Source organism: Vespula vulgaris, chromosome 3 (assembly GCF_905475345.1).
Source record: "Vespula vulgaris chromosome 3, iyVesVulg1.1, whole genome shotgun sequence".
NCBI lineage: Eukaryota > Metazoa > Arthropoda > Insecta > Hymenoptera > Vespidae > Vespula > Vespula vulgaris.
Window position 1 is genome coordinate 2,901,395 of NC_066588.1, and position 23,472 is coordinate 2,924,866.

At 37.4% G+C, this 23,472-nt stretch overlaps 1 protein-coding gene across 18 annotated transcripts in view; it reads right to left on the reverse strand.

Moving 5' to 3' along the window:
* Window positions 1-23,472, reverse strand: part of LOC127062297 (apoptotic enhancer 1 protein-like) — a 102,011-nt gene that overhangs the window by 1,716 nt on the left and 76,823 nt on the right. For all 18 annotated transcript variants that reach the window (XM_050990250.1, XM_050990249.1, XM_050990245.1 and 15 more), the window contains 7 exons: window positions 19,622-19,748; window positions 4,638-4,885; window positions 4,002-4,509; window positions 2,218-3,901; window positions 659-1,474; window positions 364-530; window positions 51-250 (listed from right to left, as the gene is read on the reverse strand). In XM_050990250.1, coding sequence (XP_050846207.1) covers window positions 51-250; window positions 364-530; window positions 659-1,474; window positions 2,218-3,901; window positions 4,002-4,509; window positions 4,638-4,885; window positions 19,622-19,748 — 3,750 coding nt within the window. The remainder of the gene's footprint in view (window positions 1-50; window positions 251-363; window positions 531-658; window positions 1,475-2,217; window positions 3,902-4,001; window positions 4,510-4,637; window positions 4,886-19,621; window positions 19,749-23,472) is intronic.

The following is a 23,472-nucleotide window of genomic DNA, read 5'->3' on the forward strand; positions in this document are numbered from 1 at the left end:
AGCTAATGTCGTCGATTAGATATATAATTTTTTTTTTAAATATCCCTTACACCCAGTAAGTTTCGAGGTACATAACCCTCCTTGTGTCCAAGTTTGCTCCACCACCACTCTCTTTCATTATCGTCACCCTTACGAAGCACGACCAAAGAGTCACCATTTTTTAAAGAAAGTTCGTCACTATGTTGCGCCTCGTAATCAAAGACCGCATATACTTGACCGTTATTCATAATCCCTAGTTTCTCTTGTACACCTGTGACAAAATGGACGCCGGTTAATCCGCTAATTAACTCGTTAATATTTCCCAATTAATCTGCTTTTTAAACGATCGAACGAAACGACGGCTTCGTTTATATAAATACTAACTGTATAAATATTCTGAGCATCCGTCAAAGCCCTCCTCATCCTCTTCACATTTTTCTGCGGCCGTTTCGTGATCCGAAAGTGTCGTTGCAAAAATACACGCACCGTGTTCTACCAAAAATCTCACCATAGAGAGATTGTTGCAACTCGCGGCACAATGAAGCGGTGTCCTACAAAAATGAACAACAACACGTATGTACGAAAAAAAAAGAAAAGAAAAGAAAAATGAAAAACTGTACAACTAAAAAAAAAAAAATGATAAAACTTTGGAAACAATATGAAAGAAGATTAAGATTACCATCCGTCGCTGTCTTGGGCGTTAACATCGCAACCAAATTCGACGAGAAATTTGACGATCTCGAGATGACCCGCGCATATGGCATTGTGAAGCGCGGTTATGCCCTCGTCATTGGCCGAGCTTGGATTGGCGACCTCTTTGGCGGTTTTCTTCACGAGTTCGAGCTCACCTTCTAGGCTAGCGTCCAAAAGAAGTGCAAGTGGGTCGAAGGAAACTCTTCTCGAGAGATTCGCTTTTCCTGTACTAGACTTCAGGTTACCTTTTTTTCTTCTCATCACTTCGGACGTCTTACCGTCTATGTCTAACTCTAATCTACGTTCCGTATCGCTTTTTAATTTCGGTTTATCCTCGATGTTGATGATGTTCAAGGCATCGATAATATCGGACTCTTCTAATTTTTCGTTTCCAATTATGTCCTCACCAATAATCGCGTTATTTTTCTTACAATTGTCCGTCGTGTCTATTATTTGCTGAGACTGTTGCTGCTGTTGTTGTTGTTGCTGCTGCTGTTGCTGTTGTTGTTGTTGTTGTTGTTGTTGCTGTTGCTGCTGTTGCTGCTGCTGTTCAGGTTGCATGAGGTCCGCTGGTATTTCAGTTTCCGGAAAAAGAAAAGCTGGGGGCATTTCAATACGTCGATTTATCGACACGTGAACGTTCGATTTTGCATATCGCAGCTTCGGTTGTTCCGAAATCGGTGCCTTTTTCAACGTCAACGGACGTGCCTTGATAATTTGGTGATTACTCAGTTGAGAGTCCGTTGGTGATTCCGGTGGTTCCGATGTAGGAATCGGTGGTATATCTTCCTCTTTGTCGGTTCTGAAATGTACAGATATTAACAGATACAAAAAAAGAAAAAAAAAGAATTATCTACTAGCTACCTACAAGCTTCGAGAATTTTATATATCACGGCATTAATAAAAAATTATTTCTTTTTTTTTGTTTTGACTCGTGTGTTCAAGCAGTATTTGTTACTCGCGATTATCTTTCGTGAGAACAGTACTCGTTTAGGTAAAGATGCACGATCACTCGATCAAAGTACCAATGACCTTTCTTCGTCGCTTGTTCTTCAATAGGTTCCAAGATGAACCGGGGAAAAAATAATACTTCCCCTCCAAAAGAAAAAGAAAGAAAAAATAAAAAGAAAGAGAGAAAAAGGAAAACAAGAAAGAAAGGTGACAAAGAATACACAAAGATTTCTAGAGTATCACCGACCACTTTGATACCCTGACTTTATCAATCAGAGACCTCGCGGGAACTAAACGCACGTCTGTTGTCTCTTCGCCACACTCGTCGTTCTATTTCGGTGTCTATTATTCGAGACAGGCTTCACTCGATTCACTCTCGCCAAATCGATCGTGGACTAATTAACATTTATAATTAACCCCCCGTGTCATTGTTTCGTCTTGTTCTTTGCTGGATAAGTTGGTTTCTTTCTCTCTCTCTCTTTCTCTCTCTTCTATCTTTAATCGTTTTTCTTTTTTTTTCATATATAAAACTTGTAACATTACAATAAAAAGATAAAAATAAAAATTAAAAAAAAAAAAAACGTAAAAACGTACCTTGTACCAACAGTTACAACAACGGCGGTCTTACAATCGTTGAGTCCATCCGAAGTTACATCGATTTTTTCGTGATGAGTCAGCCTAGGTGGTGGATTGGGTTTGCTAGGTTTTGGAGGTAGCGCAGGCTTAATCTTGTCCTCCGCTCTCATTTCGTTCAAATTCTTTCTCTCGTTCTCATTCTTTAACCTTTCAAATTCGAATGGTTTTTCCGATAACTTGCTTGGCGGTTCGAACTTGACGTTGTGATCGTGTTTCATCGTCGTGCTCTGTTCGTATTTCGAAGATGTCGATTCGAACTTATTTTGTCCTGACTCGTATTTCGTCTGTTCTTGCTTGAATTGTTGAGGATTGCTCGTTACGTCGTGCTTGAAAGACGGATTACCGTGTTGCTCGTATTTGACCGACGTTCGACTTTCGTGCTGGTCGTGCTTGTATTGCTGCGAGGATTGACCGGAATCGTATTTTGCATTGTGATGTTGCTCGTGCTTCGATTGTCCATTATCGTGTTTCTGATCATACTTTACCGAAGATTGTACGTTGCTCGTCTGATCGTGCTTACCACCAGTTTGGTCGTACATCTTTGACGGCTGACTGATTTGTTGATCGTATTTCATTTGTTGTTGACTATCGTATTTAAAGAGATTTCCTTCGTATCTGATTTGTTGTTGTTGCTGTTGTTGTTGTTGTTGTTGTTGTTGTTGTTGCTGCTGCTGCTGCTGTTGTTGTTGTTGTTGTTGTTGCTGTTGCTGCTGTTGCTGCTGCTCGTGTTTTGATGGTAAGACGTGCTCGAATTTATCCTGTACTTTCGTAGGTTCGAATTTATTTTTATTATCGTTCTGAGATTCGTTCTGATTTTGATTGTATCGTTGAACATTCGCGTTACTAGTTAGAGTTGCTCCACTAGGTGTGGCATGAACGCTTGCCACGAGATTCGGTGAGTTTTGTGCTTGATAGATCGTTGAAGAAGATACGTGAGCAACGTTCGCCTGACCGGTGTTGTGTTGTTGTTGTTGCTGTTGCTGCTGTTGTTGATTGCTCCCATAATTGTGCCTCGACGCGTAATTGGACTCTTGAGTAGAACCGATGTTTCCTTGCGTCGTTTGATTCACCTGTTGTTGATTGTTGTTGGTTGACCCGCTCAAACCCACAAAGTTCTGACTCGTTGAGTGTGCTCGTCCTATAAGGCTAAGCGTTTGTGGCATCACAGGATTGATCTTAGTCGAGGACGTTTGATAGATTAAAGATTTAACAGGAAAACTCGGCGCCACGCTCGACACTGGCTTTTGATGAGTCTGTAGATTTCGATGATTATGGGTTTGCGTGATGGACGGCGCTGAACCAAGACTGGAGGTCGAGGAACTCGTCGAATTGTACTGCTTCGTCTGAGAATTACCGTGTTGTGTCTGCTGTTGTTGCAACTGTGATTGCTGAGGATGGGCATGAATCCTAAAGTTCTGTGACAAATTCTCCTGAGTGAAGTTATTGTGGGTCGAGGCTATGAGATTGTTATTGCTATTATTATTATTGTTGTTGTTGTTGTTATTGTTGTTGTTATTGTTATTGTTGCTGCTCATGTTGGTATTGTTGTTGCAGTTTCCCTGCAAATTGGCAGTCTGGTTACCAAGATTTTGATTGTGCTGCTGTTGTTGCTGTTGACTCGATCCAAGGGGTTGAGACTGACCTGGAAAATCATAGGTAATCGTTTATCGGAGAGGAAAGGGATGGGGCGTAAGGCGAATAAAGTTTCAAAGAAAACTGAAACTCTTTCGAGGAAAACCGACCTTGTATGTGCGATTGCGACTGGCTGTGGGCAATTTGGTGGCCGAATTGTTGAAAGGCCGTCCTCTGTCCGAGTTGGGAGGCGCTCGCGCTGTGCTGTATCTTGTTTTTGTTGACGTCGTCCTCGACGGCCTTGAAGTTCACGGTGAACTTAGTGTTGTAAGGTAGCGTCTGATACTTTGGATCATTTTTGTTCAGATTAAAGTCGTTGTCGTTCGGTATGTGCGAATAGGGTTCGATGGCGGCGATGTTCCCGGTAGGTCTCGCTTTACCGCCGGCATTAAAATCTAGCTTAGATTCCGGGAAACCGGTGTTCGTCGTCGCGTTCGTTCGATTCGTCGAACCAAGTTGTTGGCTCAGACGTTGATTCAATGCTCTTTTTCGTTGTAAACGACCCTGAAGTTGCGCTATCCTCGCGTCTATAGACGCCATTTCTGCTTGTCTCTGAGCCAGTGCTAATCTCTGCTGGGAGACTACTTGATTTTGTTGCTCGTTCATCTTGTTGCGATACTGCGTGGACGTTAGAAACGACGTTTACGTTAACGTTTACGTAAAAATAGAGTCACGTTAAAGATGGAAAGAGAATAAATCGGGTGTGTCTTTATCAGGATCTATAGGAAAATCGAAAAACCACTTACCATAAGTTCCCTTCTGAGTTTTTCGAGCTCAGCACTGGCTGGTGTCGGCAAGTGTCCCGCAGCGATACCACCGGCTCCGGTACCGGCGACGCCACCGCCACCACCGACGCCCGTTCCGGTGCCACCGCCGTTCTGACGACCCCGTAACTCCTCCAATTGTCGCGTCAGCTCTTCGACCTTCGCCACCGCCAGGGAGAGCTCCTTTTCCTTTTCATTGAACAGCGCTCTTATGCAGTCCAGATCCGAGGCTGTAAAGAAACGTAAAGCGAGCGTTTCAAATCTCTCTCTCTCTTTCTCTTTCTCTTTCAAGATCGCATCATCATTCTCATTTTATTGAGTCGTATTTTTCTAAGCCCTCATTTCCTATTTGAAACGCCATTTATCATCACGATGATTACAATTTACACGATCGTTGGATTGTTAATTAGTGCAAAAAATAAAAATTAAAAAAGAACAGAGAAAAAATAATTAAAAGAAAAAAAGCAATCGAGAAAAGAACGAACTTCGTTCCTGCTATTTTCCGATGCGGAGCTGACTTCGTTTCCTCCTCGATCGTCCTTTTGTCTTCCTTCCTTCCTTCCTTCCTTTTTTTCTCTTACTCTTTAACTCCGGAATTAAGTCTTTTCACTCTTGCGCTTTTCTTACATTTCTTTCTCTCTTTTCTTTTCTTCTTTCTCTCTTTCACTCACTCACTCACTCACTCGCTCTTTACGCGCATTAGATAGGACTAAATGTACACACAACGAGCTCTCTCTCGGTCCAATTTCACGATTTACTCTCTACGTTGCTACGATGCAGTAGCATAAGCCGGTTGGCCGCATTGAAACCTCAGATTTAATGAAAAACGATGCCATCCGATAACATTCGTTCCTCTTTCTCTTCCTCTTATCTATTTTCAAATTTATGTTCGCGATCATCGAGATCAACCAAACGGAAAAAATATTTATGTCGGCGTGTTTTAAAATTGATCTGACAGATCAATCGAGTGTCTATATTGTTCAAGTTCTGATCGTTGACTCGTTCAAAATTTGTATTTTTTTTCATTTCACATACAATTCGATAGAGATCGTACGTCTTGAAAAATTTTTGCTCAAGGATACACTGTTATTACCGAACAAATTTTTTATTCTTCTTACGAGTTTTCATATTATCAAACTCTCATCATAGTTATCAAGAATTCGAATAATTTAATTCTACATACCGATAAGATCGTTCATCTTGAAAAATTTTCGGTCAAGGACACACTGCTAAAATGAAAAAATCTCTTTTACTTCTCGTTATTTGTTATTCTTAAGAGTTTCGATATTATCAAACTTAAAAATTTTATAGCTATTAAGAATTTTACATTTTTTAATTTTACATACCGAAAGGATCGCTCATGTTAACAATTTTTTATCAAGGCCATACCGACCAAACAGAAAGATCTTGAAAGTTTTCCTTTCCGTTTCCGTTTCCTTTCTCGTTTCCTTTTTCTTCTTCTTTTTCTTTTTCGATGAAAAGGATTTGAGTTTCGATGTCGAGAGAATGATAAAAGTCGAGTTTCTTTCTTAAAGATCGCGGGTCAGCCTGCTGACGTTCGAGGTATGCGAGTGCACGTGTGGCAAATTCGAAGGAAACTGTTGAATAAGCCAGACACGTGTACTCGAAAAGCTCAGCAGCGTCAAAGTACGTGCCAAAAGCTCTTACGCACAAACTTTACTCCGTCCTCTTCTCTCTCTCTCTCTCTCTCTCTCTTTTCTCTATCTTTTTCTCTCTTTCTCTTTCCTTCTTTCTTACTATTTCTCTATCTTCGAGTTACTTCGAGTGAGAGAGTAGGTCAAAGATCTTACGTCGGTTTTGCGCTTTTGCCAACTCATGACCAGGGTTGACCGTAAAAGTCTTGCCTAAGGAAATGCGACGACGTTTTGTCTCGAAATCACTCTACTATTTTATTATTCTTCTTGTCAAACGATCCTCATCTTTTTCACAGAAACAGAATCTAGAAGTCTACGAGCCTAGAGATTAAAATGCAACGAATTAAACTTCAACTTTTGACAATTCTTGACAATCCTTTTCTGTTTCTTTCTTTTTTTAATAATTTTTAGAAATAATTCTGGTAGAAGATATCGAAGAAGGTCTTAACTTGGTATAGAAAAAGAGAGAGAGAGATAGAGAGAAGAATGGTGAATCGATTAATTCGATTACTTCACGTGCAAACTTCGGAAACCATCGACGAGATTCGATTCAGTCAGTTCAATCTGTAACTGTTAAAAGAATCTTCCTCGTTCGGAAAGATAAGACAAGATAAAACTCTTAGTATTTAGAGGTGTAAGAATGAAGGAAAAGATCGATCAAGGTGTTTTAAGATACGTTGGACTATCACGTAAATTCTCTCGATAACGTGACAAAAGATTCGCCGTTGCTAGAACGACGCAAATCACGATTCTATGCGACGCGACGGTACAACCGCGGATGCGGAAGAAATGAAAGCGATAAAGGGAAGAGAACAAGACAAAGAGAGATAGATAAAGAGAGACAGAGAGAAAAAGAGAGAGAGAGAGTGTGTGTATGTGTGTGATTTCTCAATGTATTGCATATACGTGCACAATACTTGCATCTTGATGCATAACGCGGAGGCGTGCGGTTGAACGAACGAATCGTTTTCAAAGAGACAGGAAAATCGCGGTTTTAAAGATACAAAAAGATCGCTCTTTCAATGTCGAATATAGTGAAACAGTATTGAATATCATTTTCTATTCATATTAAAAATGATAAAAAAGAAATCGACACGATTCAACGGGATATTGTTTTTCGATTTATCCTTCACGTTTTATTTCCATTTTTACGATATAATAATAATAATAATAATAATAATAATAATAATAATAATAATAATAATAATAACAATAATAATAAATACATAATGACGACGACGACGACGATGATGATAATAATAATAATAATGAAGGATGATAGAATATTATTATTAAAAAAAAAAAAAAAAGAGAGAAAGGAAATAATAATATTCATGAGAGAGAGAGAACATAAAACGTGGAAGAGGATTTTTGGAAAGTAGACGACAACGAGCAGCAATACATCGCTCGGATTACGATGAGAATATTCAAATTGCAAATAGAACGTAAAATATCACTTTTGCAGACGTAGTTTCATTCACATACCAATAAAATGAAATAGTTAGAAAACTTCTCTGAGAGGATTCTTTTCAAAATTTTTCATTCCATTTTTCTTTGTATTCGAATTTCTCTCTCTCTCTCTCTCTTTCGCTTTTTCTCTTTCTCTCTAGATCGATTATTAAGAATAAATAATCCAATATACGTCAAATATATGGGAAGGACGATTTTCTTCTGGCAATATCATTATCGATTTTCCTGTCCAACATCGTATTCTTTCCATGTTACGAATTTGTGAATTCGATGCCACGAAGGAAAAGCTGAGCTTGCAAAAGCTCGATCGAGTAAAAACGTTTTAAGAAACCCTTTTACAGAAGGTTCTGGTACGAAAGGAAAAGCGATTATGAGAGTGAGAGAGAGAGAGAGAGAGAGAGAGAGAGAGAGAGAGAGAGAGAGAAAATACGAGAGAAAGTAATGGACTCCAGAAATAATCTCCCCTTTTCATTATTTTAAATATCTTTCATACAAACGAACGCCTAAATGAAAAGTTTATGTTAATATACGTAAGTACTTATGTAATATACCAAAAATATATAAAAGCTCTTAAATCTTTCGGTGCATTCAAATATCGTCGATAATAATTCCAACCGAGGTTTCATAAAGTCGTGTATATGTATATCACTCTGTTACGATGAGAGAAGGAGAAGAAGTGGAAATAGAGAGCCGATAAAAAGAAAAAGGAGGATTTGCTACTTTGCTCAAAGCTCTGCCGTTTCTTCTAAGAAAGAAGAGAGCCTTCGTTCGTTCGTTCGTTCGTTCGTTCGTTCATTCGTTCGTTCATTCGTTCGGAAGGTTGGATCGTCTTATTAGACTTTTCATTTCCATTCCGTGAGAAAAGGATGTTCGAAAAGTACGAGACGTTCTTTTACGTTTCTCTTGTTACAGTTATTCCACTGATTCGCACCGAAGCGGAATATCGAATATTGCCGGGTTCGATCCTATCTTTCCATTTTATACAAAAAAAAAAAAAAAGAAAAAGAAAAGTATCTCCAAAATACGAACTGTTTCATTAAAATATCATTATCGTAATATAATATTATATAATATTATTATTAATTAAGATTTTCGTCCGTCGACGATAAAGAAAAAGATTAAAAAGAAAAAAGAGAAGAAAAGAAAAGAAAATAAGAAAAATTATATCTGACACGCGCCTTTCCTCTCGTCGACGTGTCTCTCAGTAAGACGTAATTCCTAAGAAAAATCAATTGATCGGTACACTTTTCATTGGAACACGGGAAACGATTTTAACTTTTCTCTGATTCGTTATCGTCAAAACTGACTTTTCAAAGATACAATTAAATAAGGATTCTTTGAGATTCTAAAAATATAAATAACAGCATATTTATATCGATCGTTCTCTCGTACGAAAAATTTTCTCGTTAATAAAATTATTATTACAAATATTCCTGTAACTATATATATATATATACACACATGATTTGTACATGTCCATATATACATATACATATACACGTACATATATACAGAAGTATACGAACGAACATAAATACGAAACGAATTGACCTCATTTTTCCTCACCAACGTTCCGTAATTAAACTGTATAACTATTATTTTAACGAACACACTTATTATTTGTTACATTTCTCGTAGGAGTGTTTTTTCTGGTTTCTTTTTTATTTTAAAAGCATGCTTTTCCAAGCTTCTGTTTTACGAGTACACCATCATCGTGATGCATCGTGCACTCTACCGAGCAAAATGTCGCTTTTAACATTTTTAATTCGTCCACTTCCTCGCGAAACCCTCACTCGTCTAACTCTTTTAGTAATTTCGCAAAATAATGAGCTCGAGTATGCGTAGATGGCTCTATGTGTAACTCGTTTAAATGATTTCAAAGAGCGTGACTTTATAAATGAACTTTTCTTTCTTTCATTTCTTTCGAGAAAATCGAGACGACTAACTCCATAAAAAATTAAACAAAAAAAGAAAAAGGAATAACAGAAAACGAGAAAGAACGAAAAAGGCCAAAAAAAAAGAGAAAAGATAAAAAAGAAAAACAAAAAAAAACGAAAAAAAAAAGCTTCTCTGTAATTAAGAACGAATTGTTTACGTAAAAGCTAATTTACTGTCTCGAAGGTCGAGAGCACAATATGGATTTCCTGTCGTTCTCTCTCTCTCTCTCTCTCTCCATCCTTTTTTCTTTTTCTCCACCCCTTCTCTCTCTCTCTCTCTCTCTCTCTCTCTCGATCCTTTTTTCTTCTTCGATCCTTTTCTTCCCTTCTCTCTCTGTCTCTCTCTCTTCGTCAGGGCTATAATCGCCATACGTTCGACGACCCAGAATTCGATTATCGAATAGCGGATACCGAGCAATATATTCGACAGGGGATGCCGGTACAACGGCCCTTCTCCAACACTAGAAAAGGTGATCTTCTTTCGTTCGATACGTTTAAATATTCCTGTCACAGGTATAGAAAGCACGGTTTATCCGTTCTGAATCGTTGCCAAAACGACGCGATAGTAATTAATCCGTATAAAAGGAAATCGTTGGAAATAGAGACGAATCGTTTGTCATTTTTTTAATACATACATATTTACATACGAGCAAGTTCGCTTTACTTCTTTTAATAAAGAAACAAATTTAGATATTGAAATCTCTTTAAAAGTATTTTCCTTTTTCTTCTCTCTCTCTCTCTCTCTCTCTCTCTCTCTATTTGTCTCTTTTAATTTTTTTTCAAAATTCTTTATTCGTTCGAACAACGCCGAAGTGCAATCCGTAAGAAAATAAAATAAAAAAATACATAAAAATAAAATAATATAATAAAATTAAATTAAAAAGAAATATATAATAAAAAAGAACAATAAAAAGAATGGAACGAAAGGGGAAAAGAAGAGAAAAAAAAAAAGAAATCTATCACGTCGAATTTCGTCACTTCGGCTATCGTAACGTTGTTTTTAATCTCGTCCCTTCGACAACCAAACTGGTATTTGCACGTTATCGCGTGCGCGCGTCCACTGCGAGATTTTTCGAATTTTTTTTTATTTATATAGTTTTTTATTTTTTGTTTTTTTTTTTATTTTCTCTTTCCCCCACCCTCTCTCCGTACCCACCCATCCATTCAATATTTTTGCTTCACCTCAATTCACGTTTCCATCTTTTCCAAATAATCACAAATTCTTTAACGATCTTCCTCTCTCTCTCTCTCTCTCTCTGTACACACACACGTATATAAAACTGTTCACATGATGTTTCGAACGAATACGGGCGAACATACGATGCGTATGTATGTGATAAATGTATCTACTACGTTACGAATGTCACCATTAAATTTACGAATACATAGAATCGAGCTAACTCCTTTTTAATAGTAAACTATCGTTCCGACCTGTCTACGTTAACCTTTTCTCAATCGCAAAAAAAAGAAAAATACAAAAAATAAAAAGGTAAAAAAGGAACCAACGAGTAAATCGAATAATATCTACTATTTCTGTATTAAAAAAGAACTCCAGGAGCATTTTTTTTTTTTTTATAACGTGACGTTATAACACGATCCAATTCATTTTATCTTCCTACATTGTTCTCTCGAATTATCCTGAAATACAAAGATGGATGGACGAACACGCTCGGTGGTTTCATAGTTCTAATTTATTTCAATTTATTTCTATACGCTATAGGAGAGAAACTATCGTAAATGGTATTTGCAAGTTAAACTGCATTTTTTATGAAAAAGAAAAAAAGAAAAAAAAGAGAGATAGAGAGAGAGAGAGAGAGAGAGAGAGAGAGAGAGAGAGAGAGAGAAGGGGGGGGGTGGAAGAGGGAAGAGAGAGGGAGAGTGTTGTCAATCATTTACTCCGAATAATTTTCAATAGCTAAAGTTTTCACCTTCGAAGAATAACCGAAGCGGAATCACTAAAATCGATTCGAATCACGTTCACCAGTCTCTCTCGTAGAAGAAAAATCGAAAAATAATGGAACGATTTAAACGTCATGTCGGCCTGTCATCGTCGTTTTCTCGAATTCTCGGTTCTTGCGTCTACGTCGACGTATTTCCGTTGGCTGGAAAATCGTACGATTCGTGGAAACGATTTCCGCGAACGACGTTACACACTTGCCGTTAAGAATAGCGAAGGACCTTAATTATAGCTCGTACTTCACGCCACGGATGTGGGTCATCGTTAATCCATTCTTGCAAACTCTACGCTTCGAGTACTTTTGTCTTTATATCTCTCTCTCTATCTATCTACCTGTCTCTCTCTCTCTCTCTCTCATTTCATTTTTTCATTCGCATATCATTTTCATTATTACGCGACCTCTCTTATTCTACGTTTCTACGAAAGCAATGTTTTTTTTCTTTCTCATAAATCATTATCATATCCTCGAAAAATAAATAACCAAAATGTTTCTTACGAGAGAATAATTGCGAACGCAAATCACGGAAGAACGAAGTAACGCGATAGGAGGATACTATGAATGAAACAGGAAATGTATGACCTCCGAACTAAAAACGACGATGAGTGACGCACGGCCATCCGTTATCGAAATAAAAGCTTCGATAACGAGCAACGTCCATCCCTTTTCGTGCTTCGTACGGGCAATCCTCATTAGTCAAATTTTCAAGGGTGAATATATACATGTGTACGCATTTTTTTTCCCTTTTTTTCTCTCTCGTTATATAATTAGTCTGATTTTCCTTGTCACGCGATTTGTTTTTCAGAGAATGAAAAAATAAAAACAGTAAAAAAGAGAGAGGAGAGAAAGAGAAAATACGAATAGTAGAGATATAAGCACGGCGTATTTTTAATTAAATTGAGAAAATATGTATAAACTAGGAAAACTCCTGGTTCGAGGATTTTAACGCGAATCGTATTCCCAACTCAATTTGCGAGAGTGTCATCAACGATGGGCATTTTCGAAGGTTCGTCGTGGCCGAGACTTCGATAACTTTCATCAAAAGCGATGTTTGTTCAACCACCGTTCATTTATTATTTCTTCGATAAAAATCGTGCGTGTTACCCCGTTTGTAAATACAATCGGCATACTTACACGCTTGAATTACACAAAGGCCTTGATAACGTATTCCGGATATATTTGCGTATACACGAACGAGAACAAGAAAGAGAGAGAAAAAGAAAAAAAGAGAGAGAGAGAGAGAAAGAGAGAGAGAGAGAGAGAGAGAGAGAGAGAGAGAGAGAGAGAGAGAGAGAGGGAACGGGATCGATTCGAGTTACAAATTAAATGTTATGTAAATGGAATCGTATCAAGAGGTATGCACTAGCTATTCACCAAAGTCCTATTTCAGAGAGCGTTATCAATGTCGACTGTAACGATTAACAAAAATTCCAACCCTCTTCTCCCCTCATCCCGACCTTGTACGATCCGATTGGATAGAATATTTTTTTTCTGCGATCGTATTCATTGGTAGTTTAGCGTGTAAATAAATAAATGTGTGTGGGTATGTATACATGTGTGGATGTGCGTACAAGCATGCGTGTGCGTGTATAGGGTTGACAACTAATTTAATGACTTCGTTTGTAGATATACATTTATGTAAAAATAAATTTACGAACGAAAGTTAGATACATTTATCGATGTCATTGCTATGAGACACGGGTGAGAGGGAGGGAGAGGGAGAGGAGATTATTTTTTTATTAATTACAAAACCCATGTCGAATTCGTATTTGTCAAAATGCAAACAAAAATACATTTTTGTTCGGTTATATTAAAAAAGTATCTCCGTCCGACGTCTAAACGGTGTTTTTATCGAAAAAGAAAAAGAAACAAACAAGAAAAGAACAAATTTAAAAAAAAGAGAGAACAAAAGAGAAAAAACCAACCAAGAAGGGAAATGAAAAGGAAAAAAAAAAAAAGAGAAGAGATTGAATTTAATATCGACGAGCATTTAAAAAGAGAGGACTCGTTTAAATAATCCTCTGGAAAATAAAATGTCGCGTCAAGGGGTGGATATCAAAGGGACTCTCAAAGAGACAAGTATAAAGTCGAGTGAAGTATCGTTCTCTACTAGCTTTCTTACGAGCAAAAAATGCATCGATCCTTTTTCGTTAGCTCGAGAGAATGATGTTTCATGTTCGTTACGATTCTAACTCGTATTTATATATACATATACATGTATATATATATATATATATATGTATGTATGTATGTATGTATGTATGTATGTATGTATGTATGTATGTATGTATGAAGCGTATTTTACTTCATTATTTTACTCAGAGGAATCAAGTGGAATAACGTAAACGATATATCGGAAGATGGGCTTGAGGATGAATAAAGATAGATAGATAGATAGATAGATAGATAGATAGATAGATAGATAGATAGATAGAGAGAGAGAGAGAGAGAGAGAGAGAGAGAGAGAGAGAGAGAGAGAGAGAGAGAGAGAGAGAGAGAAATAAAGACCAAAGGGTACAAACGGAAACGAGGTGGATCTCTTTTCTTTTTCCGACGGGATTTTCATCCAACTTTGCGGCGCCACCGTTCTCGTTATAAACGTCGTCGATGGATTACGTTTTACAACAACTGGAAAAAGGGTTTATCGATTGACCGTTTCACGATGGTATGCTTGCGAAATGTCAAAGTAGTCGGCCGTTTTACGAGTCCTCGTAAAATGAATTCAGTGCTACGTCGTTGCTAGAGATCGTTTTCTTTGCGTATAATTACCATATTCTCTCTCTTTCTGTCTATTATTTTTTTATTACTAACTATTCTATCGTGAACATTATTTAAATGTATTGCCCTAATTACAAGCAAGCACACTCGTGAGCCCACTTTCTCACTAATTTCTATTTAATTTTTATATGTCTTTGATAACATTCTTTATTTTTATATACTCGTATGTAAAAGAAAAAAAAAGTGCTTTCAAATCGCGCGCAGAGTGATTTGTGTTTATTAAACTCTTTTGAAAATATAGAAAAAAAGAAAAAAGAAAAAAAAAAGGAAAGAAGAAAAAAATTCGGTCTCGACCTTTGACACGCTTTCGCAAGTCACGCTAAACGAAAGTACAATCTATAAAAGATATAATCTAGCAGAGGGTCAAGCGAGCAAGCGAGCGAGCAAGCGAGCGAGCGAGTTAGCTTTTCCTCTTTTTCCTTCTCTCTTTCTCTTTGTAGAGTGAATCCGATCGATTTTTATCAAGGCCGGATTCGTAACGAATATACAAATAGAGGGTGGAAAGAGAGTGACGGGTCAAGGGTCACCGCTTTCGACGAATTAACTCGACTCGATTAGTTTCTAATTAAGTTTAAGAGCGTTTAATATCTAATGATAAGTTAGAACTACAGTTTTACTAGAATACTCGTTCACGTACCACCTTCTATCGTTTAGTCGACTGAAAACGTCCAACTTTCTTCTTGCGATCTAGTAATAGCATTAACTACGGGATGAAATTTCTTAAACGGTTACTCAGCACACGTAGGTATGTATATGTCTATGTACGTATTTATACAAGCGTATAAGAGTTCTATATAAGTTCTACGAAGGATGAGACGAGGAGGGGTGGACGGTGGCGATGGTGGTAGTAGTGGTGGATGATGAGGAGAAAAGCGTGTCTTTTAAAAAGCGACTCGAGTTGGTTCCGACAAAGTTAACGAGAGAAAGTTAGTTAATTTTGCAAAGGTCCTTTCAATCCTATTTTAAATTTCATTTCTTCATTAATTTCTTCTTAGGATAACATTTTCAAGTTTTCACGTTACCTTATCCTATTCCATTCGCGTTGAATTCATTCGCGCGTACTACATTTCTTACTTATGCAGGTATGTATGTAGATGCTTTTGAAAGGTAGAAACTTGACAGAGTAATAATACCGTCTGTTGGATCGAGCTCACTTCTCAATAGAAGTAGACGAAAAAGCAAAGGCGAACTTTAAAGAATGAAAAAGGCAAAGACTTCTCGCAAGACTCGCAAAAATCGATTTGGTTCTTTTCGTGAAAAGGAAAACGTGTTAGGAACTAAAACGATGAGAAAGAGAGATTCGCGTTCACGAGGAAAAATCTTATCGAGTACTGTCGAAAATTCGCGTGAGAAGTTAAAGAAAGAGTAAAGAGAGGTAAAAATCTTTTTCGATCGAGAAGAATAAGAATTTTTATAGCTTTTCCTTTGAACATTCTATATCTTTCGTTACACGAAAGTTGGATCGATGTTATCGCGATAAACTCGAGTGTATATTATATGTATATACGTGTGTATGTATATGTATGTATATATATGCGTCCGCTCGTTTCAAGGATCACTTGGTAATGCGTTAGAATCCATTCGTGAATTCGCATTTTCGTAGGTGCATTGTCGTAGGGTTCGTGAGAAGAGAAACAGATGCGGCTTGTAGGATGGGGATCATCCGTAACTAGATATGATATAGTAGTAATAATGCCATAATAAAAATTACAAAGGAAGAGAGAGAAGTAAGTTAACAAAATTTTTACAGACGAGTGATAATAACTTATTCGTTTAATGAACGTCCGATTGAACGAAAGTAAAAATTAACGAGAGAGAGAGAGAGAGAGAAAGAGAGAGACGGAGAAAGAAGGAAGTTAATAAAATTTTTAAATACAAGTAAAAATCATGAATTTTAACGTATCGTTTAATGTTAGTTCGATTGAATGAAAGTAACGTGACTTGCTAACTTTGGACTTTCGATAAAAGGAACACTAAGAAGAAATTAATGCTAGGTGATTGGACACGATCGACAATCGATTTAACGTACCCACCATAGAGAAATTCGCAATTCGAAGCAGTTTAAAGAGAGACTGGGTAGTAAAACGGAAAGAGAGACGTAGTCGTTCTCTTCGAAAGAAAGAGAGAAAAAGAAAGAAAGAAAAAGAGGTAGAGAAAGATTGCAAGCACTGCACTTTGTCTCGGAATAAAATCTTCGATGGAGAGGAAGGTAGAGTAAATAATACATATACCTACATATATGGTATCTTTAACATACGATATTTTCTCCAATAGGGAACGGAGAACGATGTATCGAGGAAAAGCTTATGTAAGTATAGGAAAACGTATATTATTTTTCTTTTTTTTTTCTTTTTTCAAATTCTCATTTATACGGGGATGGAAACACGAGGAAATTCAGTATGAAAAGCGAGATAAACGAAAAGGAATAAATAAAGAGAAGAAGACGAAGAAGAAGCAAAAATAGAAAAAAAAACAGAAGAAGAAGAAGAAGAAGAGGAAGAAGAGCGAGTCTATCCACCTTTCATTCTCGAAGTCTCTCACCCTCGAAGCCCTTCTTTTGTCTCCCGGCCTTCGAAGACGAGTTTCGAAAGCCGATCCTTTCATTCTTCTCTCTCTCTCTCTCTCTCTCTCTCTCTCTCTCTCTCTCTCTCTCTATCTATCTATTTCTCTTCTTTTCTCCTCTCTCTTTTCTTCGACAATATCGTCTTCCGTGTCCCACCTTAAACGAAGTTCAACAAGTTCCACACTCGAAACTTTGCCAATGTGAAGAAAAGAAAGGGACCTCTTCCGACGTTGCGTTTCGAGAAAAAGTGCCTTTGTTTTCTGAAAGCGAATGGATAGAGATATGGATATATATATATATACATATATGTATATATTTATGTATGTATGTATGTATGTATAAAAGTATAAGCACGAGCTGGAAAAATGCGTGCTTATCTCACTGTCTCTTTCTGTCTCTCTCCCTCTTTATATATATATATATATATATATATATATATATATATATATTCGAAGGGTGGAATCGATAACCATTGTTAGCTATGGAATTTGTTGATTCACTGACTTTAGGACGAAATAATTTCAAACGAAAATTTGATATAAATTTACGTATAAAAAATAAACGCATGAGAAAATATATTCGATGCGCTAATAGTTATTGACTTACCCCATTTTTTTGTTGTTGTTTCTTTTTATTATTTATTTACATATATTTTTTTATTTACACACACACACACACACACACACATATGTAAATAAATACACTCTCTTTTCTATCCTCAGAAATACAAAGGGTAAAAATTATAATCATTCTCAACTATGTAATTTGTCGATTCATTCACTTTAGAACGAGATAATTCAAACGACAATTTTATATAAATTTACGAATAAGAAATAAAGGAATGAGAAGATTTATTTGAAACGTTAATATTTACTGACATTTAGCCCATATATTTTGTATATTATTATTTATTTATTATATATATATATATATACATACACACATACATACACATATATACATATATGTACATATCTTTCTATTCTTCTTACGTTTTCTCTTCTCTTGTACGTTTCCCGATAGAATCAAGAATGAATAGGGCACTATTACGGCTAACGGCGCGTTCTGAATGCGGGCCAAGTGGCAGTACGCGAGGATGTCGGAAGAGAAGCAGAAAGTTCGCGATATGCGACCAGGAAGAAGGGGAACAAGAGAGAGATACAGAGAGAGAGAGACAGAGAGAGAGAGAGAGAGAGAGAGAGAGAGAGAGAGAGAAATAGAAAGAGAGTAAAAAGCAAGAGAAAATAGGGAGAAAGAGGGATGGAAACGTCGAGCGACTAGCTTCGTCGTTTATTTTCCACGTTCTGTCCATTCGTTTCTCGATGTCCGTCCATAGCTTCCGTGAAAATCCAACGAAACCCGTCGACCAATGTCTCTCTTTCTATAATATCATTGTTGAACGTTCCAAAAAATCATTTTTATTATTCCATTTGACGTCTTTATTAAGATCAGCATATTCAGAAATGTTCTAATTATAAAAAGATTTTCAATTATAAATATATCTATAGGTATAAGCCGTAATAATGCATTATCATTAATTCATTTTATATATATATATATAACACACATATATACATATATATATAGACAGACATATAGATATGTAGATATAAGAGCGGTACAAGTTCTCGCTGCACTATTCCTAAGAATTGCTCCATTTTCCTAGGTCATCTAAAAACGGAAATTATCTAATCGCGTCTCTCGGCATGGTGACTCCGACGTGCGTCAGACGACAAGAGGGAGACACTTTTCGGTACTTAGAAAAGCCATTTAAATATCTCGATTTATGGAACACGCTCTTGAAAATTCAGAAGAAACAGACACAAGAGAAACAAAGAAAAAAAGAAAGAGAAAAATTTTTGTTACTATCGCGCTGAAATTTGTGTGAATAAAATAATAGATGATTGTAATTTTTTGAATAGATAATTTGAAAAATATGAAAATCGATTCGGAGTTATACGGAACCACCAATCTCTATGAATATCCAATGGCTTTGTTACAATACATAACACACACACACACACACACACACATATATATATATATATATATATATATATATATATATATACACGATGGCAAAGGGAAATAACTGGAGTAAACTATCGTGCGAATAGAGTTCGTGTACCGTAGATATAACGATCCGAACAATATAATCGCTAATTAACGAGATACGCACGGTGCCGCGTACCATCGGCATAGCTTATGAATTCCAATCGAAACCGAGGATGCTCTTCGACGTAACGATGACCGAAGTGCGAGAGGAGACATGCGCGATACACAACGCATTGCAACGCAACGCAACGCAACACACAACACACAAATATAATACGACGTGACGAGGAAGGAGAATACGTACACCACGTATACTGCTATAATGCGTATACATATGTATATATACGTACATACATCATACATACATATATATACATATATATACACTCTATACGTTAGTGTATGTATTCAACTTGTATATTGGCCGACGAATCTCGTGAATGCGAGTACAGGGATTGAGAGAGGTCGAGAAAGGGCGTGGGGGTTGGTAGACGGGGTAGGGAGGTGAGAGGGTGGACTCGGTAGGTAGGAAAAGCAAATGCAATCAACTTACTCAGCGTTGCGTTGTTGGCTCGCGACTGGTCGGTCTGAGATCTGAGTAACCGCAGACGATTCAGCTTGCTCTGTTGCTGGTCCAGTCTGTGCCTCAATCTAGCGAGTTTGTCCTGCTGTGCTGGCTCCTGAAACACCAAAAGGAGACCATGCACCGTGGTTACTGAAGAACGAATCCCTTCTAGATCTTAGGAAAAATGTATTTATACGAGAAATCGAATTACGACGATCTACGAGATGATTCTTTTCTCGGTTTTATCTTGTGACGTAGAAAAAGACGTTCTTGGTAAGCTCGATAAAACCAAAAAAAAGAAAGAACACGATATAGATAGAGAGATAGAGATAGAGAGAAAGAGAAAGAGAGAGAGAGAGAGAGAGAGAGAAAGAGAGCAATTTAGAGATTTAGAGAGAGAAAGAGATGGATAGGAAAATAAATTCACGTTAGAGAAGAAAGAATTGTTTGTCAGTTTCTTTTTATTTATTTTTTTTTTCTGTTGTTTGTCTCTCCATTGGAAGAAAAGAACAAGATCTTACCTTTCATAAAATCTAGGTCGAAAAAACCTCGCGGATAAGGGAAAGAGGAAAAGAAGAGAATAGGAAATGGGGAAAAATAAGAAGACAGAGAGAGGGGGGGAGGGGGGTGCACATTTAATTTAAGCGTTAACATTCCTTTGCGAATAATTTTAAAAGCTTCGCGTTACTTTGGAAAACTTCTTTTCCCGTCTAACTTACTTAATCCTATCACGGTTTTTCCAATCTCTTTCAACTTTCGTATGGTTACTTATCTCGACGGTTTAAACGATAAGGAAAGAGAATTATAAATTTAACTGTGTCTTTATCAAATGGATGGAATCGGATTGCGTGCGTTCAAGTGTTGAAAATTAAAGACGTAAGATAAAAACGAATCAAAGAAAATAAAACTTCAAATTAGTAGCAAATATTCTAGACAATACGAATATATAGTTCGCTCGATCGACGATAAGAAAATTTGAAAATAAAATTTACGATGAGAACTTGAGAAGAATTGAGAAAATCGAATCGAAAGAAATATCATGACTATGCGAAAAAAGAGTTTGAAAGTTCGAAAGCCGAAGGCTTAGGACAGCAGGAATCACAAATCGGATTGGCATCTTTTTCTATTCGTCTACTAATTCTTATCGATCGCTCGAAAGACGTCGTTCTATACCTTTAGATAGATCGTACATATATACATACATACATATATACATACGTGCCTACCACTTTGTACTTACTTCCTATTGCTATATCTTTCTATCTTTTTTCTTTTCTTATCTTTTCTTTTTTTTTCTTTTCTTTTCTTTTTACTATCCTTTTTTCCTTGTACTCACAAAGAAAAGAAATAAAACCGCGAAATGATGGATAAAACTCGACGTCTTCGGGTATCGAAAGTCCAATTCGATTCTGAGATAGGAAAGGGGATTCTGTACGGCGGATTAGGACCTTCGTGTTCTCGATATATCAGAGGGTATGTGTCTACAGATAGAGTGAGAGTAAAAGAGAGAGAGAGAGAGAAAGAAAAAGAGTAAAAGAGACGGCGAACGTGTGACCTTTTCAGTATAGAATTCGCCGTAGAAATGAAGGATCTCGCGTGGTACCATAGCCATATAGGAAGATCAATATGTTCCAAGTGATATGTAGGTAACTATGCGAGATCGCTTTCCATTTTGAAAATTCCTCCACATTCCTCGCGCGCGCGGGCACGTGTCTCTACGTGCTCTACGTACTATGTGTGTGTGTGTATGTGTGAAAGAACGAACCATTGCGTGCTTTCCTCGATTTAACTTCCTATCACGCTATCATATACCAACATATATTATATGTCCTATCCGTCATGAATATAGATGAGACGTTTTATGAAATAGACAAAAGATATTATAGGAAAAAATAATTTTGCGAAAAGAAAAGAAAGAAAGAGACAGAGAGAGAGAGAGAGAGAGAGAGAGAGAGAGAGAGAAAGAGAGAGGAAAATAGAAGAAAACTGATACACACTTGAAGAAATTCGTAATCGTAAGAAGTACCAAGAATGACAAAAAGGAAGGAAGAGAGGGAGGAATGAGAGAGAGAGAGGGGTTAAATAGATAGATAGATAGATAGATAGATAGATAGATAGATAGATAGATAGATAGATAGATAGATATAGAGAGAGAGAGAGAGAGAGAGAGCATACGACACAGATCCGATTACACGTCGTAGACTCTATTGCCGTCGGTTAATCGGGTTAATATCGAACGTGAAGAGACACTTGGCCCGTTATTCGCGCTTCACACGAGCCACTACTACACTATACTACTACTACTACTACTACGTCACCACCACACTACTACTCGTCATGGGGGTTAAGTAGCTAGCGAGACGAGGAGACTCTTGTAAGAGCTTGCCTTTTCCTTCTTCATTGCCACGATACATGATACGTCTCATTACACGCACGCGTGCATTTAAAGTATTATCTATCCTTCTCATTCTCTCTCTCTCTCTCTCTCGTCTCTCGATAGTACCCAATCGACCTATCTCTCTTGACAACTTGAAAATTCTTTTGTCAGCTCGCGAACAGCTCGAAATTCGAAGAACCTTCGGAACCCTTCATCCTTTCTTCATCCTTTTCTTCCTCTTCTTTCTCCTCAAACTCTTCTCTATTCCAACCCCTTCGATCATTGAGGAGACAAAGAATAGTAGTCATCGATTTCTTCTATGTTGGGGATAAAGAACTTATACGATGAAAACATGGTACTCGCGAAAAATTGACGCGTCACGCTCGAAATATATGTGTGTGTGTGTGTACACACATGTTTATATATATATGTGTATATTATATATCTATCTACCTACCTATCTGTTCTATCTTCCTACCTACCTACATATAATAGATACATATCTACCTATCTCCACCTAAACCGATCGATTTGCACGACCACGAATTTCAATTTACCTGTGGAAAATTCGATCAGACTTGGCAGTTTCGAAGGATACGATGACGATGACAATGACGATGACAATGACAACGAGGATGAAGCTGACGACGACGACGACGACGACGACGACGACGAGTGACAAGGGACGAAGGGACGAAGGACGAAGACAGCTCATTGCTGTTGTTCTCCTCGCCTTCTATCTCCTATCCCTTTTCTTTTTTACCTCCGCGTTCGATTCTATTCTTGTGTCATTTGTCCGTAATATGATGGATTAAACGTTAAATGCGTTTCGAATCCGGTCTTCCGGCAGACTCTGGCAGACGTCGAAGAAATGAAATGAAACGAAACGAAACGAAACGAAAAGAAACGAAACGAAACGAAATGAAATGAAACGGAATGAAATGAAAAGGAAAAATAAAAAGGAAGAAAGAGAGAGAGAGAGAAAGAGAAAGAGAGAAAGAGAGAGAGAGAGAGAGAGAGAGAGAAGATAGCGACTCTCTCTTTCTCTCTCTCTCTCTCTCTCTCTCTCTCTCTCTCTCTCATTCTCCTTTCCTCTCTTGAAAGAGTAGGTAAAGATAGAAAAATAAGATCAAAAATTGAGATAGAAAGGGATAGAAGGGGTAGTCTAGTAGAGAGAGAGAGAGAGAGAGAGAGAAGGGGATGAAGAGGGTAACTCGTGACCGATTGGCACATCTCGTTATCGGAAACGAACTCGTTGACAAACGGAAGGACACGAAAGGAGACGCTTCGACGCGCCGATCTTCGAGAATATCGAAGCGGAGCGTTCTTCTATCCGACAAATTTCCAGGATGATTTCCTGAGAAGAGGAAGAAGAAGAAGAAGAAGAAGACGAAGACGAAAAAGAAGAAGACGAAGAGGAAAAAGAAAAAGAACAAGAAGAAGAAGAAGCAGAAGAAAAAGA